Genomic DNA, 21,219 nt, shown 5'->3' with positions numbered 1-21,219 from the left:
ACCTTAAAATTGACTAACAAATTTTGAGTAATTCGTGTAATATGGCCGACAACATTACCTCACAAGAATTTAAAAACCTTTTTGCCTGTTTGATGAATGACATCTTCCTGGAAATATACGACATTCCTAAGGCATATCTGGCCTATACCATTTTGGCATTCATCATAATAATTCACACAGTGTTCAAACACTGGTTTAAGAACAAAGATGAGTCATTATTGGGTCTGATACAGGCTTTAAAAGATAGTAATGAAGGCTTACAGAAAAAGATTCTCTCTCTGGAATCTGCTTTAAAAGATAGCAATGAAGGCTTACAAAAAAAGATTCTCTCTCTGGAATCTGCTAACCAGGATTTACAGGCTTTCAAAGATAGCAATGAAGGCTTACAGAAAAAGATTCTTTCTCTAGAATCTGCTAATCAGGATTTACAAAACAGGCTTGTACCCAAAATTGATTTTATTAATAATAAATATGAATATTTAATGGATAGAGCACTCACTCTCCATAGTGAAGTTATGGCTACTCAGACAGTATATAAGGAAGAAAGATTATCATTAATTGATAAGATAAGGTCCATGGAATCATATGTTTCTGAGGAACATAAAAGCTTCTGTGATTCCATAGAAATCTGGAGTCCCTTACAAGAGAGGAGGTTCACTCCCTAGAACAGACCCTAGGTGCTCGTTTGCAAGCCCTAAAAGAAACTCTCAGTAAACATGACAAGGGAACTAATAAACAAATGTTCAAAACCATAGAGGTTGTAACATCTCCAAATGGCTCTCATACAATGGATTGTCCTGTTATCGTCCATGAGAAGCCAGCAGATGGCACACACCCCGAGCCATATATGACATATACATTACAACCAATTTCAACATGGGACTTTAAAAATATAAAGGAATCAGTAGTTATGTATGGGATACACTCCACATATGTAAAACAGATGTTAAATTCATAGTCTACCTCCCATAGAATCATTCCAGATGACTGGCATCAGTTAATTTCAGCTGTTCTAGAATATAGCCAGCAGTTACAGTAAAAAAGATGGTTGGGAAAAGAGACAAAAAAATTAAAACAACAAGGTAAAATGAAAGGTTTTATGATCTCCCAAGATCAAATACTTGGTGAGGGATGTTTCACTGATAGGAATGTACAAGCCACTTATGATGAGCATACAATATCCCTATGCCATACAACAGCTCTAAATGCTTGGGAAAAAATTCCAGAACCTGGAAAACCAACTGAGGTATACACAAAGATATTTCAGGGACCACACAAACCCTTCACTGATTTTTTACAAAGACTAAACACAGCTATAACAAGAGCTGTGTCAGACAAAAAAAAATAAGAAAAGTATTAACTGAGTCCTTGGCATTCAACAATGCTAATGCAGAATGTAAAAGAATATTTACACCATTAAAGATCAGATCAGCTCCTTTGGAAGAATGGATTCAATATACTAGTGGTGTTCAGTCGCTTAACTACAGTAATGAGGCTTGGATAGGAGAGACAAATCCCAGAGGTAAAAGAAGGCCCCATAGTACCAAATGTTTTAAATGTGGTACACCAGGTCATATAAGTAAAAACTGTACATGGGGTACTCCTAGAAGTCATACTCCTTCTAAGAATAGCCTAAACAGGAGACCCTAACCACCTCCTAGATTATGTAGAAGATGTGGCAAAGGCCGACATTGGACCAGTGAGTACAGATCAAGAATAGATATACAAGGCAACCCTTTACTAGCAGGAAACGCCTCAGGGGGCCTCTTGCAGGCCCCCAAATCAAACGTAGTATGAACATTCCCAGCCACTGTGGAAGAAATTCCTCTCCAGGACAACTAAATAAACCAATGCCTACTGTAAAAACCGACACCACAATGGATGATAAAACAGCTTTGATAGATGGATCACAGTTTACAAAGAACACTATAAAACAAATATTTTGACAGACTTCCATAAATGAACAAAGACCAAAGCTTAGAATTCAAATTAATGGCGTGGTTCTGGAGGGCCTGGTAGACACAGGTGCAGATGTGACCATAATTACACAAAAATCATGGCATCCGAATTGGCCTCTTCAAGAGGTAGATGTCCAACTTTTAGGGATTGGCACCCTATCTCAGATAAAAGAGTTCGAGATGGGTTGAATGCATAGGACCAAAAGGACAGAGAGGAAGGCTGAAGCCATATGTAACAAATGTAACAGTAAATCTTTGGGGCCTTTTGGAGATCTGTTAAAACAATGGAATACCCAGATTAAAATTCCTACACTTTCAAAAAAGGAATACAGACCAATATATGTTTCTAGGAATAATATCATAACATGCTATAAAAATCAGTCACCAACAATTCAGGCTGTCCACAAACAGAACACGACTGTTGTTGAACTCTCAGAAGTACCAACTGCCTTACCTTTAAAATGGCTAACTAATAAACCTGTCTGGGTTGGACAATGGCCTTTGACAAAAGAGAAGCTACAAGCTTTAAAACAGCTGGTTCAAGAGCAGTTAAATGCTCAACACATTGAAGAATCAACCAGCCCTTAGAATTCTCCTGTATTTGTTATTTTTTTTAAAAAAATCTGGTAATTGGAGAATGCTGACAGATCTGAGAGCTATTGATAAAATAATTCAGCCAATAGGCTCTCTACAGACTGGGATGCCCTTGTCCTCTCTGCTACCCAAAGAATGGCCTATAATAGTTTTTGACTTAAAAGACTGTTTCTTTACCATACCCTTACAAGAAAATGATAGAAAAAAATTTGCCTTCACAGTACTTAATTATAATAATTCTCAGCCAGTCAAGAGATATCAATGAAAGGTCCTCCCACAGAAAATGTTAAACAGCCCTACTTTATGCCAATACTTTGTACAGAAACCATTAGAAATAATTCATGTAAAGTTTCCACAATCCATAATTTATCACTATATGGAGGATATCCTATAAGCTGATCCAAAGTTAGATACATTAAAAAACATGTTTAAAGAAATAAAAAAAGTTTTGCCTCGCTGGGGATAACCATTCCTTTGTATATAGTCTTGTATTAGTTTAGAACATTCTTATTTAGAAAAAAAGGGGGAGATGTAGTAGGTAACCATTCCAGCTTGGATCTGAAAGTTCCAACCCCCATTGAGACTCTGGCAACTGTCACACCTATGAGGCAGGGCCAGGGGAGGCGCCTGGAGACCCGAGAGCTGGATGGGCCCGCGCTCTCTCTGTGCACTCTCTCTGTGCCGGAACCCTGAGGGGTGGGGGTGGACTGAGCAGAGCTCCAGAGAACACTGTTGGACTGTGATACAACTTTTCCAGACACTGCGACCTACCTATCACTTAATTTGCGAATTACACCATTAAATAAATATCCTTTTAACTACGTGGAGTGGCCATAATAATTTCACCAATAGGTAGGATCATGGAGGAAAGATGCCCTTTATAAAGATTTAGAAAGAGGTGAATCACTGAAAGTAAAGTCCAGCTTCTTATTCTAAGAAGGTGATTAATTTTGAAGACCATTTCTAACAAAACAAAGAGTGATCTTTGGTGGGGCCAGTGGGGGAGAGGTGAGCACACAGGAAATCTTCTGAGTACAGAAACTACTTAAGCTGAAGATATGGGTGGCTCAATAAAAGCTGTGCATTTTTTTCATTTGGACAAACTGTTTATACAGTTTTCTTTGGATTAGCTGAGGGTTTGCTGCTATGATTGGCTGTGTTTGATGTTTTTTCAAACAGCAAAGGGTGGAAGATAAAATAGGCACAAATGAATAATCTCTAAAAATCAATATAGCAAATTAAGTCAGTGATTAACAGGTGAAGACTCAGAGAGTTAAAGTTTGAAACTGTTGAAAAATTTAAAGATGATCCAATAATTGCTCTTAAATAATAGGGTTACAGTTAGTATATGAAAAAAGTACATGTGTACATTTAATGAAAATTAGAAAACACACAAATGCATGCAAAATTTAATACATTAGTGTATACAAAATACAATGTAACAATAGTTATTTTCCAAAATACAATATGAGATAATGGACTGCAGATATTCAAAGTTTGGTTTGGATAAAATAGTGTCAGGAAAGTAAATATCTAGACTGGATAAACAAAATGCCTGTTGTATATTCCAAGGTGACAAGCACAAGGTTCATATATAAAGTAAGAATCATATTTTCTAAAAATAAGGGAGAGGGGAGTAAGAGGTGAAAGGCTGATGGCTATGGTTTGTAGTGCTTCAAATGTTAGAATAGTCCCAGAGCCATATATCCATACCAGCAAAACAAAGAGTACAGTGTGATGATTGAAGTGTATTGTAACTGTCCCAAGATCCTCAAATTAGGAAACAAACAAGTTTAATTTTCTGAAGACATTTTAGTTTCAAAATGTTTCTTATTCCTACAATGATAACTATAAATTCTTTCTGGCTTTAACAAAATAATATAGCACTTTGGGAGAAAAATGCATCCTAGTAGACCAGCACTAGAAGCCAAGATAGAAAATACCTCTGTAGCCACCACAGCCTTGCCCTTGGTGCTTTGGTAGACAGGAAGGAAGGTGACCCAGACACTACAAAAAACCAGCATGCTAAAGGTCAGGAACTTGGCTTCATTAAAAGTATCAGGCAGGTTTCTCACAAGAAAAGCCAGGGTGAAGCTCCCCACTGCCAGGCAGCCCAGGTATCCAAGGACACAGTAAAAAGCAGGGACTGAACCCTTGTTGCACACAATGATGATGTGATCATATTCTGAGTGTGTATCTATGTCAACAAAAGGAGGTGATGTCCCCAGCCATATGCCAAGGGGAATAAGTTGGATCAGAGTGCAGAAGGGAACTATGAAGTTAGGTACTCTTGATATCAACAACCATCTCATCCTTCTTCCTGGAGAAGTAATGCTGAATGCCAGAACCACAGTAACAGTTTTGGCTAAGACAGTGGAAAGAGCCACAGTGAACACAGCTGAAAATACTGTCTGCTGTAGAATGCAAGTGGCTGTGTTGGGATAACCAATGAAGAGCAAAGGACAGAGAAAACAGAGGGTGAGGGAGATGAGCAGAATATAGCTAAGTGTTCTGTTATTAGCTTTGACAATTGGAGTGGTTCGGTGTTTTACAAAGATCCCAAGAATAGAAACTGCCAGTCCAGAGAAGAACAAGGATAAGGAGGTTAAAATCATCCCCAAAGCATCTTCATAGGATAGGAAGGTCACACCTTTTTGAATGCAGTGAATTCTCTGCATATTAGCATATTGCTTATCTCCACACCTCAAACACTGCTCCATATCTGTTGTGAAATAAAAAGTTTTGAGGGAAATTTATTAGTAAGAGACCAGGAAATGGAGAGATTCCACATTTAGTCATCTCTTGTCACCAAATGAAACCTTCAGTGCTTGGAATGTGTTACATCAGATGGAATTTTTATCAAAAGGGGCTCTGTTAACTCCATCAAACAATATATTCACCTAGGCTATTTTTTTCCTCTCCAAAAACTAAGAGGAAGGTCCTCTTGCTGAAGACTATGCCTAGATAATACATTAAACACAGAGAAAATGACAAGTTTCCTAGTTAGGACCTCCAGCCCTAAAGACTAATGTTGATGGCACTAATGATTAATCTGAAACCTACCAAAAGAAAATGGTGAACAGTACCTTAGCTATAATTCCAGTATCAAACATGGAGGTCTTTAGGTCTGTACAGACAGACAAAAAGTGACAGACCTGTGTAGGAAGTGGAAGTGATGTAGCTGGAATAAGAGAGCCAATAAGAGAACAGAACAGAAACGGTATATAAAGGTTAGTATACAGAAAGAAGCTCTCCTTGGAAGCTGCAGAGTTGGTGAGGTGAGGCTAGCTCATGGTTCTTCCTATACCTCTGATCTTTCTTTTGGGCTTTAACTAAAATTTCTGGCTCTGTGTTTTTTATTTATTAAGACCATTTAGAAATTGGTCTACAATTGGCACCTAATGAACTTGGCAAGAATTCATTAAAAAAATGCTTGTGGGCTTACAGGGCCTCTGGCTCAGGCCTGGTTGAAAAGGTCAGGCCAGTGCACATGGCTAGATTCTCTTTGGCTTTCTTTCTCATGGTGTGTGGTGTGGTCTCTCTCTCTGGATTCCCATCTCAGACTGCTACCACACTAGGTAGCTGCTTTGAAAATCTCTTGGACTTCTACTGTTCTATGCAATGACAAATTTGGTAAGTCAATTAAGATATCCTAAAGAGTGAAATTAGTTAAAAAATTTTTTTTCCACATAAAAAAATGGGAAACGTCTTTACTATGCAAGAAATTTTGTCTCTGATAACACATAAGGCAGTATGAAAATAGAACAATTAAATGAGAGTATAATTAATATTGATGGGAATAGAAATTATGAATATTATTTGCTTTATTTTCATTTCAGCATTAAAAAGGTTGGTCAATTTAAGTAATAAGATAAAAGCTTTAGACAAAAATGTTATAATGAATCATAGAGAAATTCAGACCCAGACAAGAGAATTTAAAGGTGAACCTAACTCAGTGTTGACTTTAGAAAAATTGTTATAATGAATTATAGAGAAATTCTGACCCAGACAGAAGAATTTAAAGGTGAAATTCTTTCAGGATTGAATTATACAGTTACAGAGAGACAGCCTGTTTTCAAGCAAACAAAATTAATCTATCTGGTAACCTTACAGGAAATACCTCCTCAAGGGCATGTACAAGCTAATTGGAATCCAGTGGAAATGTTAGTTTTAAGGAGATTTAAACAAGCTATAGTATCATATGGCATTCATTCTTCATTTGTAAAGCAGATATTAAACTTTTGGTGAATTTGTGTAGAATTATCCCTCATGACCAGAAAGAATTAATTATAGCTGTCCTAGAGGCTGGAGCACAATTTCAATGGACAACTTGGTTTAAAGAGGAAGCTAAAACAATAGAACAACAACATAGGAATAGAGGTGTGGATATTTCCAAGGATCAGCTTCTTGGAGAAGGCAATTACCCTGATATACAAAGACAATATTTATAAATTTATGCCACATGGCAGCCATGAATGCATGGGACAGAATTGAGGAGGCAGGGAAGAAAATTGAATCATTACAAAAGTTATACACGGCCTGAAATAATCCTTCACGGATTTGTTAAAAATGCTCTCTTCAGCAGTAAATAGAAGGACACGAAATTCAGAAGCTAGTCAGATAATAATTGAATCTTTGGCTTTTGAGAATGCAAATTCAGCATGCAAAACAATAACCAGGCTATAAAACGCAAGATCAGTACCCTTGGAGGATCCAATCAGGGATACAATTAATATTGAGTCTCATGACCATGATGATAGGAGATGTGATATGAAAATTTTGAGGAGAAAAAATAATGTCAGATGTTTCAGTTGCATTAACCAACTTCATTAGAAAAGGGAGTGTAAACAGGGTTTTCCAAGAAAGAATGTTTATTCAAGGAATAGTGCTAACAGAATGCTTCTTCCTTCTGGATTATGCAGAATATGTGGTAAGGGAAAACATTGGACCAATGAATGTAGATCAACAAGGGACAGACAAGGTAATTCTTTGCCTTGGACATCATGCAATTCTAAGAGAAGCCTCATGCAGGACCCCATTACAAATTCAGTTCAGACTTTTCCTGCCATATTAGAAGAAACCGCTTCTCAGAGCAAATAAATAAACAAATGCATATTGGAATAAACCAGGCTGTTCATGATGATATAACAGGTGTAGCAGAGAGAACAAGAAATTCAGGAGAAACCATAAGGCAAATTTGTCAAACTACAATAAGTGAACAAAGAACAAAATTAAAAGTAAAAAATAAATGTTGTTCTCTCAGAAGGTTTGGTAGGTACAGGTGCAGGTGTTACAATAATTGCACCAGAATTTTGGCTTCCAAATTGGCCTCTTCAGGAGGTAAATGTTCAGCTCTTAGGGATTAGAACATTACCTCAATGAAACAGAGTGCAAGATGGCTTGAATGTATAGGTCCAGAAGGACAGAGAGGAAAATTAAAGCCATCCATGGCAAACATAGCTTTGAACTTAAGGGATCATCATCTATTACAACAATGGAATACCAAGATTAACAATCCTCCAACCTCAGAAACAAACCGTAAACTAACACGTTTCTGACAGAAATGTTAAGAGGTATCAACATAAAGATAAGTCACTGGCCATTCAGATTGTGGAAGAACAGGGCACAATAACTGCTGAACTTTCAAAGACACCAACAACTCAACTTTTAAAATGGTTTACAAAGAAGCCTGTATGGGTTCAGCAATAGCCTTATCAACAGAGAAACTGCAGGGCTTGGAAGAGCTGGTATAAGAGCTGTTAAATGCTCAGCTGATTAAAGAATCAGCCAGCCCTTGGAATTCTCCCATTTTTGTTATTAAAAGAAATCTGGTAATGGAGAATGGTAACAGAACTAAGAGCAGTTAACAAAGTAATTCAGCCAATGGCCTCTCTACAATCTGGAATTTCTTTGCCTACTTCATTACCTAAAGGATGGCCTCTTATAGTTATCAATTTAAAAGACTGTTTCTTTTCAATACCCTTACAAATAAAGACAGAGAAAGATTTGCCTTCACAGTGCCTACTTATAATAATTCTCAGTCAAGAGATATCAAATGGAGGGTTCTCCCACAGGGAATGTTGAATAACACAACCCTGTGCCAATATTTTGTACAACAGCCATTTGAAGTAATACATAAATAATTTCCTAAATCTATAATTTATCATTACATGGACAGTATTTTACTAGCTGATTCAAATGTAGATACTGTAGAAAGAATATTTGAAGAAGTAAAGAAAATTTTGCCTTGTTGGGGATTACAAATTTCTCCTGAAAAGATACAAACAGAAGATTCTATTGATTATGTGGGATACAAAACAAGTCCACAAAGATTAAACCCAAAAAGTTGCAAATTAGAAGAGATAAATTATGGATTTTAATGCCTTTCAAAGATTATTTGAAGACATTTCCCATCTATGAACTGTTGGGGTAAAAAAGAATGAACTGAGTAATTTCTTCAAAACCTTAGGAGGTGACAAGGACTTAAATAGTCCAAGAGAATTATCAGGTGAAGCTGAGAGAGAATTGGCCTTGGAGAAAAAGAAAGTACAGGAAGGACATGTGGAATGCATGGATCCAAAGGTTGATTGAATTTTGGTTATTTTACCCTCTAAGCATTCTCCTACAGGAATTTTAATGCAGAGGGAAAACACTATATTTTATTGGATATTTCTATGATATAAACAGAGTAAAACATTACAAACTTATGTGGAAAAGATATCTGATATTATTTTAAAAGGAAAATTGAGACTTTGTCAATTCAGCAGGGATAGACACAGCAAAAATTGTAGTACCTTTAAATAAGGATAGCATAAACAAATTATGGGCAGAAAGTGAACCTTGGCAAAGATCTTGCAGTAATTTTTTTGGGAGAGATATTCCAAAAGTGATAGAATTCAATTTACAAAGAGAACTGATTGGATTCTGCCTCAAATTGCTTGGGAAACACCCATATCTGAAGCTCATACATTTTATATAGATGTGAACAAACAAGGAAAGGCATGTTACAAGTCAGAAAATTTAAGTCAAGTGATTCAAAGTCCTTATAATTTGGTTCAAAAATTGGAAGTGTATGTTATTCTGTTGGTATTAATGGATTTTTCTGAACCTGTGAACATAGTTACTAACTCTCAGTGTTCTGAAAGGGTGGTCTTACATATTGAGACTGAATAATTTATTCCTGATGAGTCAGAATTAACTTTGTTTTTTATTCAGTTGCAAGACATAATCAGGAATAGGAAGCAGCCCTTATATATAAGTCATATCTGATCCCATATAGGTCTGCCAGGCCCCGTAGCAAAAGGTAATGATGAGATTGATAAACTGTTGATAGGAAATGTGCTGGTGGCCTCAGAATTTCATAAAAAACATCATGTCAATAGTAAAGGTTTAACAATGGATTTTTCAATAACCTTGCAACAAGCCAAGAAATTGTAAGGAAATGTCGTACTTGTTCTTTTTACAATCAGATTCCACTACCAGCAGGATGTGACACGAAGGCTACTCAGAGAATGAAGTCTGGCAGATGGATGTGTTTCACTTTGCAGAATTTGTAAAATGCAGAAATGTATATGACACACCATAGATACTTATTCAGGATTTCAATGAGCAATTACTCTGAGTTCTGAAAAAGCTGATTCAGTAATCACACATTTTCTAGAAGTTATGGCTATCATGGTTAAACCTGCACAAATAAAAACTAGCAATGCTTCAGCCTATGCCTTGTAAAATGAAGCAGTTTTTTGCTTATTAGAGTATAAAGCATATTACAGGTATAGCACATAATCCTACAGGCCAAGCAGTCATAGAAGGATCAAGGTGAACTCTAAAGGATATGATAAGTAAACAGAAAGGAGTAACAAAGACCCCTTGAAATAGATTACATAAGGCTCTATTAATTTAGAATTTTCTCAATGCTAATGAGAAAGTAACAACAGCTGTGGAAAGACAATGCATAATAGAAACAACTACATAATTAAATCAGCCTAGATACTTTAAAGATGTGCTAACCTCAGAATGGAAACCAGGATATGTACAACATTGGAGATGAGGTTTTGCTTTTGTTTCTACAGGAGAAGAAAAGCTATGGACACCATCAAAATTGATTTGAACTACAGAAACCTCTTAATTAGAAGAGGTGATAGTTCATTGACAAGAATGACCATCTAATTTAAACTAAATTATACCACTAAGAAATGCTTTTCATTTAATCAGATATAACTTGCCAAAAGGAAACCTTCCCAAAGGGGGAAATGTTTTTGTTTTTGTTTTTTCTTTCAGGATAATGAAGGGTAAATAATCTGAAGAACACAGGTCAAATGAGACATTTGAAGAAAAAGGACAAATCATCTAGAAAAAATGTCCCAAAAAAAGAATAAATTGGCCTATTAGTATATCATGTAGAATTTCATAAGTCTGCCTAAGTGTTTGTTTCTGTTCTTCTTTTTTACAGAGACAACACAAATGGTCATTATGTAGTCCCAGTTCAATTAAAATTAAAGCCGGCTTTGAAGTTGGATAACCACTCTCTCCTTCTCTACACCCAAGCATGTTTGTTAAAAGGAAAATGCAAAAATCTCTGTATCATGTCAGAAGAAAGAGCCATCTGATATGGAACAGAAGAAAACCAAAATTAAGAGACTATTCTATTGCCACTAACCTCAATTCTTTGGTTCTATTTTGATTCTTTAAACTTTTCTTAAGGAATGAATTTCATATCAAAATTTATAAGGTTAATAAATATATACATATATATAGTACTTTTGTTATGATATTAATGGTCATATAGAGTACTAATTCTAGAAAAAGGCTTCATTTAGCTGCCTATACATGTTTTTGTATTGGAGTCTCTATCACTTTTCTGCAGGGAATCAAGACCAGGCCTAAGGGCAAATTTGAAATCTCAGAAAGATAATGGGGGCCCCCAAGGATGATTCCACATGCACAATAATATCACTAAGCTGACAAATATCACCCAAAGATCAGCTTTGGACTACAAACTGCTCAGGACAATTTCAATATGGCCAGCTAAGATGATCCAGCCTCACAGACTGCTTGAACAATATCTTGAGGTAAGCCCTACACTTTCACATTATGCAGAGACAGGACAACAAATGATATAATTTCCTCTCCAGGAACTTGATAATTAACCCAAAATTTTTCTTTTCAGAATCCCCTAAAGATGCCTTTGCTTGCATGTCATGGTTTCTGATTATGTGCTTTTATGGGATTTCTCAGTGTGTGAATGTATGTATCTCTACATGATCTTGTGAATTTTTATGACTCTATTCTTTCTATTTATTTTGTCTTATTCTGGTTTGTTTAGTTTACTTTTATTTCTTTTTATTTTTTATTCCCCTTTGTTCTCTAATAAAAGATAAAGAGAAAAGTATGAATTTAGGTGAATAGAGAGGTGGAGAGAATCTGGGAGAAGTTGGAAGAAGATAAAAACACTAACAGATTATTTAATGTAAAAATATAATTAAAAAACAAAAACCTTAATTTGTGTAAACTTTGTTACTAAAAGGTCTGAAAATAAATATAAGAATTACAAACCAAAATTAAGCATACAAAAAGCATATACAATATAATGTACTTAAATACAGTTATAATTTATATCAGAAACAAAAACTGGAAAGTTTCACATCACATTTTACACTTTCAGAATTTAATATATTTTACTCACTCACTCATCACAAAAAAACCCAAACAAAAAACCATTACAGAATTAGAAAGAGAGAAAAGTTTCAGTAGAATCTTTTAAAAACAAGAGATCCTGGAGCATTGTACTTCAACTTCTAAAACACCACAGATGCCAGTGTAAGGTACTCTACCATGCAAAACTATCTGCATCTTTGAGGAAGAAAGAAAAATGTTTCAAGATATAAACAGTCTAAATACTTTATGTACACTAAGCCTGATCTACAGAAAATACTAGAAGTAATACTTTAGGCTGAAGAGAGGAATTAGCATACCAAAGAGTGTGTAGAAAGAAAGAAAGGTAAAACTATAATTATTGAAGTAAAAATATGACTAAGGACAAAGACAGAATAAAAGCATCAAGATGACAGCAATCTACTCACATCTTTTAGTAACTTTAAATGGTAAAGGATTCACCTCCCCAACCAAAAGACACTGAAAGTTCAATGAACAGGAAACAAAATACATCCTTTCATTATCTACAAGAAATCCAATGTGTCTTCAAAGTTAGTTACCACCATAGAATCAAAAGACTGGAAAAAAATTTCAATCAAATGAGACCAGGAAACAAGCTGGTGTCAGTTTCCTAAAATCTTATAAAAGGGACTTCAAACAAAATTAATCAGAAGATATGAAATAGGATACTTGATTCTGGACAAGGGAGCAATAAGCCAAGAAAACATTACAACCTGAAGCACATGAAGTCTACACACTGCTACACCCAATTTCTAAAATATTACTAGAAATCAAGGGACTGATTGACTTCAATTCAGTATTATTGATTACAGTATCCTGAATTGTCAAACACACAGCTCATCTAGATAAAAATAAATGGAGAGAAACAAGATCTAAATGACACTGTATATCAAATGTTCCTCACTGATACTCCAGACAACAGACTCAAGAATATGAATTGAATCCAGCAGCCCATGGAAGTTTCTATAAAATAGATGTCAAGTCACATATATTAATAACACAAAACAAAAGCCAGTAATACAATAAATTTCAATAACTCCACTGATTCTGTCTGTTCAAAATATAATTATACAGTAAATAACAAATAACAATATAGTAATAAAAACAACTAGAAAATATATAAACTTATAGAGATTATATGATACACTCACAAAGGATAAATGTTTTATGAAATAAACAAGACAGAAAGTTAAGCTGGGCGATGGTGGTGCATGCCTTTAATCCCAGCACTCGGGAGGCAGAGCCAGGCGGATCTCTGTGAGTTCGAGGCCAGCCTGGACTACCAAGTGAGTTCCAGGAAAGGCACAAAGCTACACAGAGAAACCCTGTCTCAAAAAAAACAAAGAAAGAAAGAAAGAAAGAAAGAAAGAAAGAAAGAAAGAAAGAAAGAAAGAAAGAGGGAGGGAGGGAGGGAGGGAGGGAGGGAGGGAGGGAGGGAGGGAGGGAGGAAGGAAGGAAGGAAGGAAGGAAGGAAGGAAGGAAGGAAGGAAGGAAGGAAGGAAGGAAGAAAGAAAGAAAGTTAAATGTTCTTGGATACACATAGAAAAGAAAACACAAGCCCGGCAGTGGTGGCGCTCGCCTTTAATCCCAGCACTGGGGAGGCAGAGCCATAATCCCAGCACCTGAGAGGCAGAGCCAGGTGGATAGATCTCTGTGAGTTCGAGGCCAGCATGGGCTACCAAATGAGTCCCAGGAAAAGCACAAAGCTACACAGAGAAACCCTGTCTTGAAAAACCAAAAAAAAAAAAAAAAAAAAAAAAAAAAGGAAAAAGAAAACACAAAACAGCAAGTATCTTGGACTTGCTAAAAGCAGTGCTCTGTGAGAAATATACATACCTGGAAAATTGAAAATATGTTGTACAAACATATCTCTTAATTTTTAAATTCCACAATTAGGTAAAACAAAAAGCAAACAGTCCTAAGTCCAGTATATTGGACTATATATTGAAAACCTGTAAAGAAACTAATGTAAGAGGAAAACCAACAGCAAATGAAACTAAAAGATGGGTCTTCAAAAAGAAAACAATCTTGACAGTATCTTATCAGAATTAAACAAACACACAAAAGAGATCTAATAAATAAAAATCACACATAATTCGGAAAATATTACAATAAACATCAAAGAACTTTACAATGTTATGAGGGAATACTTAACAGCCTACAAGTTATTACACTGAAAAAAGCTTAAGGAAGGAAATGAATTTCTATACAGATCTGAATGACCAAAGGAAATCAAAGAAGCAATGAACAATGTAAACACACAAACACAAATAAGTTGACTGTCCAGGAATTAAAAAGCCTTCATTATGCAAGAGATCTGTTTCAAATGCATTCAAAATTAAAATCTAACACGTTTTCAGATAAGACTTTCAACCAGTTTTATTTATGAAAATTTTCATTATGCAGAATCATTTTTTTTTTCATTTTGCTGACTGATATAGACAGAGTAGGATGGAATAGAGCACAGAATGTGCAGTTTGGGTTGGACATAGAGGTAGGAGATGGTTTAAGTGGAATTAAATTAGATGAATACAATGTATTGGGCTGGCATTCAGATATATGTATAGGTTTGTGCCTAGAACTGAGGATGGTGCAAGCAATGTTGTCCAGTCCAGACCATTATTAAATTTAATAATTTATTATTAAATATAAAATTTACTTCTGAATAATTACATCAGTAATTATTCAAAAGACAGAAATAGAAGGAATACTTGAAAACTGCTTTTAAGACACCAGAATTATTCTAATAAAAAGTGGGGAGAAAACTTTACTCCAGTAATGAAAAAGAAATTATAAACCAAAATCACTAGTAAAATTAATTTCAAATTCTCAATAAGACAATTGCAAAACAAATTTCCACATAAAGCAAACAGATCATTGGGCCACATCAAGTTACCTTTTCTAAGATATGCAAGTCAATAAAAAAGTACATTGTACAAATAGACTTAAATACAAAAATATCATGATCACCACAGTAGTTGTATAAATGCCATTAATAAAAATCAGCCTGCCATGCTTAAATATCATTGGAGGAAATTATATATGGAGGCATACTTCAACATAATTAAGGGTATATTTTGACAAGACCAAAGCCAATACTGTTCTAAAGAGGAAAAAATAAAACCATGCTACTATACTTAGGAAAAAGTTTACAATGTATACTCTCTCTTAATTATTGTACACAGATACATTATGGGCAGAAAAAGAAATGTTGAACATGCTTTCATTCACATTCAAGTTTCACAAGATAAAAATTCAAAACTAAAATTCCTTTATGCATCACATATAACCACTACTCCAACCCACATTTTGGACATCTTGTATTAGGTTCTATTCAGATAAGTCTACTTCATCCTCTCCTCCACATGACTTTCCCAACCTTCAGATCTACACAAGGACCCACATCCATTGTCCTGGTCTATTCTGAATAACCAATCAACTTTACTCCAGAATTCATGATCTGGACACAACCCATGTCTGCCTTCCACAACCTATATATCCCTTGAATACTGCACCACAATTCTCTGCCCAGATAGATCCTATACAACTTGTCAACATTTCTAGACAGATGAGTTTGCCTGATTTCCTTCTTCATACTCCAAACCCAAACGCCAGATCAAACCTGGGCCCAATCCATTGTTCTGGTCTGGCCTGGATCATCCCTCTTGCACTATTCCCAGTTCTAGACACAAGCCTGTACATATATCATGAATGCCAGCCCAACATGTGGTGTCCATATTATTTCAAATCCAATTAAGCCTTCTCCAGCCTTTATGCTCAACCCAAACTTCACATTCTGTGCTCTATTCCATCCTACTCTGTCTATGTCAGTCAGCAAACTGAAAAAATGATTCTGCATACACTGAACTCATCATAAAAATACAAATACAATAAAAAAAAGATCAAAGCAGTATCCCATCCTCTCTGAATTCATCAGTCTAACAGAAATGGTCTCAAACAAGAATTACCCAGATGAAATATGGAACAAAGAATTTGAGAGAACCATCATAAACATCAAAGAATAAATGGAGTTTAAAGAAGACATGAAGAAAGAGCTGAATGATTTTGAAGAAGCATTACCATAAGGAGAGTAAACACTTGAATGATCTCCATGGAAACAAAAACAAAAAGTTGATTAAAATGATGAAGACACCCAGGATTTCAAAACCCATTTATTAGTGGAATAAAACCTTTGAAAATAACTGAAGATGAAACATATGTGGGAGATTCCTCTAATTATTATACAAATAAGACAACACAAGAATTCTAGTCCCCAAAGGCATACACTGTGATATCTTCTTTCCCCAAAATATAATAATAAATATAATAAAAGACAGAGTTGTGATTGTATTCTGCTTATTGTGTAATTTTGTACTCTCGTTTTAATAGTAGATTTTTTTTAAAATAAATAAGTACAGGGGAATTAATTTGGTTTTAAAGATATTTTCTAATGACATCCATTTATTGAATTTAGAGAGGAATACTAAAGAGAAAGGATGACTGTGTTCATAAATTTTACACTTACTTGTTTCATTAGAAATCTCATTTTCTGGACAAGGAGTACAATCAAAACAACAGATAGCCTTTCCTTCCATATGTGCTTTCCTGAATCCAGGACTGCAACTCTCACTGCACAGTGATTGTGGGGTCTGAGGAAAATCAGAGATGCACTAGTAACTACTTCATCATTCATGCAACATAACAATAAATACAGTGACTCAGTGAACAGCAACTTTACAACATAACATTGTGTTCTTCAGTTAAACTGATTCTTTAGAAGTTTTTAGTTTGTATATATGTTCATGGCCTAAAGAGAGTTCTCTAATCCTGATATTCTCTGAGAATTCATGAGAACTGTACAATTTGCATCCTGATAAACTCATGTTCACTAAATTAGTACTTTGTGGATATTTTGAATCTGGTACCAGATGTTTTTCACTTGCTATTTGACTGTCATGTGGAGAATAATTTCCTCCGCTGTGGACATTTAGTGTAATACCACAGTATAAGACAAATACCAATAAAATACCTGACTATGGTATACAGCAATCTATACTATGTGTATTAGTATAGGATTAGAGTTCCTTTGACAATTTTATAGTGATGAATGTTAACAAAGACATTGTATTTGGATCTTATGAAAAACATAAATCTAATGCAAAGATTGACAAATACACAAGACCAATTCTATCAGTATAAACAAAAATTCCTTAAATCATATTTGAGAAATGTACATTGGAGGCCAAGAACAGAGTAACCAGAAATCAAGAATAATAAAAACAAGGATATGATGTTAGTTATTTGTAGTTCAAAATATTACGTTAGCTACCACCAACCTCTGTAAATCCTAAGGCCCACTCTATCATGTCCTCATGTAAGGACAATTGCTGACCAGGAGGTGCAAATGGAGAAAACATTCCTACTTTCAACATGTGCACAAAATTGATTGGAAAATGGCAATAGTTGAGGATATCATATTCTGCCACAGATTTCCTTTTGTCATCCAAAATCACTTGGTTAGAATCCAAATGATAAAGCTGAGTATTCCTTAGAAAGGAGTGCAGCTAGAAGCAATGAATGGATCAGGATAATCAGAAAGCAATACATGGAAAATCCCTTCATCTCTTTTATTCATTATATCACAAGTCAGATTTACCACAACAACGAATAAAGCATAACAAGTTCAATGGTATGAAAAACTAAAATTTCCTAATATTCCCGAGGTCAATAAGATGAAACAAAATGCACTATGAGTCAGAACATGATTAATGTTGTCCATCCAGATCTCAGTAGTGTAGTGAAAGCTTGACATATTAAAAGATTACTTGAGATATATAGGTAATATGTATTCTGATATAGTTATTAATACATAAAGTCCACTTTAAACATCATTTATGTACAATACCCATGTTTTCTCAGCAGCACTTAGGCATTCCTAAAGTTATTTCATATATTGCTGGATTTAAAGCAATTTCTAATCAAACCATCATTTTTATATAGAAAATATTTTTCTGCTGAAGAAATAACTCTAGCAAGATATCATCTGATTTCTATGTGAATCCTGTATCCCATATGTGTATTGGTGTACACACACATACACACACACACACACACACACACACACACACACACACACACACACACACAAATTTTACAAAAAACAAAATGAGAATGTTGACATAAAATGAATTTCCCATTTCATGCTGGTAATTTGTTCATCAATATGATATCATTACTTATTATATTCTTTCTTACTGCAAACTGCAAAAAAAATTTCTAAGATTTCTATAAAAGCACAGCCACAACTGGTCAATTTCTGTTCCCATAAATTCTTTCTTGAGAAAATTGTCTCTCTTATAATCTGTTCCATCATAAGAAGTGTCCATTACCTTCCAGGGGAAATGCACCAGTCTCTTTAAACCTCCTAGTCCCTGAAATTCTACTTGATGAAGAAATAAATCATGAAGAATATGGGCCACAGCATACACAGCATTGTACAGGTTGTAACTCTCCTCACTCATGGCCATGTCAATAAATGGATAAGGTAACATTCCCATGGAGGCATTGAGTGGACAGTTCTCCAGTTTTGTACAGTCAGACTCAGAAAATGAACAATCAAACATTGAAGACCAGTGTATAGCTAAGTAAACATCATTTGGGTATTGCGAAGGGTTAATAGCATGGATAAATTTTCTAAAACCTGCGATTTCCTTATGGTGGTGTGAAAACATGAGAGAACCATGAACTGGGTGTAAGAACATACTTTGTTTCATTTTGAAAGAATAATATGGTGAGCCCATGACCCAGACTTTCTGTGTCATTAGAGATTGTTCTACCATGTGAAAGAATATGATCAGTGAATCAGAGTCAAAATAGACTATAATCACATTTACTGATGATTTCAAGATATGAAGAATTTCATCCACTTTAATATCTGGAAATACTGATGATCTACCAAGTGACAAGATATCCACAAAGGCCACACAGATACCATTCTTGTCCATTTCTATTCTAAAGTCAGACCAAAACTGAAGGCTTCTTTCATCTTCTGAGATACAAAGCCCCACCCAGTTCCAGTGGAAATAACGGATTAAAGAGATCATAGCATGGGCCAGAAAGGTGTCTTTAGGTGCCATCTGATACACAGAAGTTAAATGGGTATTGCCACTCAGGATGGGATCATAACGCCCAATGGTGAGCTAAGAGAATAAGAGAGTTAATAATAATATAAAGATAAGTCTTGCACAATTATGAAACCTATTTGTACTTAACAATAGCTAAAAGTTTGGGAAGTAAGATTGGATCTTTTCAGAGTTATAGTCACCACCCATATCCTCAGAATGTTTTGGAATATTCATAATAAGACTCAGATTCAGAAAAATACATTGTCTTCTACAACTTCTACCACTAGTCTATTCCTAATGAAGATGCCTCAGTAATTAAGTTTAAACAGAAATTTTGCATGATGCATAAATCCAGTCTCTACTTATCATTTTCCTCCATGAATACATCATTATCAATAATCAAATAATCAATACATTTCACTCTATTCATGCAATACTCACCTGTGGAAATTTGTACAGCTGCAGCAGTTCTCCAAAAAGAGCAGATGCTGTCCATGATGGTCCTGTAATTAATACTACAGACTTGCTATCTTTCCTACAGTTGTAATTAGGAATCATTCTGTCAATACCTGAAATCCATTTTAAAGAAATATACATTGTGTCTGCATCAATAAATGGGAAATTATTTGCATCAATTCCCAAAGTCATGTTTGGTAAAATATTAGAGTTTCTGTTGACCTCTTCAACGGCAAAGAGGAAGGACAGAAAAATCATGTAGGTCTTGAGCTTAAGCCTATAAAGATGGAAAGGAATCATGAAGAGGTGGGTGCAAGTCATTATTTTATTCAAGAATAATGCAATAAGTTTAAAGATTGTAGTTCATATAGCGACCAATTAAACACACTGAATTTTTACTTTGTCAGCATTTATTAATTGTACAAAATATTGCATTTTATCATTAGAGTTCATAGATGTTTATAATATAATTTTGTCCTTTTCAATTGGCTATTAGCAAAATAGTCCTCCCTGTCTTGTGGTTCCCCTTCCTGTACTGTAAGTTCTCCGAATACTTCCTATTCCCACTCTTATATTTAATTTAATAATTACTATCTTGTATATACATACTGAGAACTTTATGACTCTCTCTAGGGTAGATATTCTCACCCACAAGCCCAGCTTCTTTACCAGAGGCAAGGCTCGTCCAATGGATCCCAGGTAAGATACCACCCACTGCCAACAAACACTACTCAAAGTCTACTCAGCATCTCCAGACTGCATCACCTTGCCTGGACTCCATAATCTGTCTCACAAATTTGGCACAAAACTTCTGTTTAACACATGGAAAGCCTGATTCTAGGGAAACTATGTCAGATTCTGCCCACTGCTAATTAACAATCTCTAAATATGGCCCAACAATCTCTAAATATACCCTCTCTCCTGACCTCTATAGGGCAGACCACAACTTCAGGAGAAAACCTCTGCTTTATTAGAGGCCATACCAGTATAGAAATTATAGAGACCAAGCAGGTACCTAGAACACCAGAGGCCACACAGGTACTTTGAACCTCAAAGCAATGTGGGTATCCAAAAACTCAGAGTTCTTGAAGGTGACAAAAACAACAGCAGAAACACTCTACTGGGTCTGAAGACTCACTGGTCACCAGAACCCCTTGGTACATAGTCCAGGAGACTAGAAATGAAAATGAAACCAAGGAACAAACACCCATCTAACAAATACAAACTCAGTAACTAATAACTATAGTCATCCAAAACCAAATGACTACATGCCAGTGTAAGAACACAAGTAACAACAGAAAGAGCAATATGGCATCATCAGAGCCTAGCTATCCTATGACAGCAAAAACTGCACATTCCCACCCAGCCAAATCACAAGAAAATGACCTTAAGAATAACATTATGCAGATGAT

At 35.3% G+C, this 21,219-nt stretch overlaps 1 protein-coding gene across 1 annotated transcript; it reads right to left on the bottom strand.

The window, feature by feature from the left end:
* Positions 1 to 4,345: 4,345 nt before the first annotated feature.
* Positions 4,346 to 20,128, bottom strand: LOC143269142 (vomeronasal type-2 receptor 116-like). Its single transcript, XM_076553829.1, has 5 exons — positions 19,793 to 20,128; positions 18,617 to 19,426; positions 17,564 to 17,791; positions 16,753 to 16,876; positions 4,346 to 5,274 (listed from the first exon to the last, which is right to left on the bottom strand). The coding sequence occupies exons 1-5, from the start codon at positions 20,126 to 20,128 to the stop codon at positions 4,346 to 4,348; spliced, it is 2,427 nt and encodes an 808-aa protein (XP_076409944.1).
* Between the last annotated feature and the right edge of the window lie 1,091 nt (positions 20,129 to 21,219).

Source organism: Peromyscus maniculatus, chromosome 17 (genome assembly GCF_049852395.1).
Source record: "Peromyscus maniculatus bairdii isolate BWxNUB_F1_BW_parent chromosome 17, HU_Pman_BW_mat_3.1, whole genome shotgun sequence".
NCBI classification, from domain to species: domain Eukaryota; kingdom Metazoa; phylum Chordata; class Mammalia; order Rodentia; family Cricetidae; genus Peromyscus; species Peromyscus maniculatus.
This window is presented reverse-complemented; position numbering and strand designations above follow the sequence as displayed.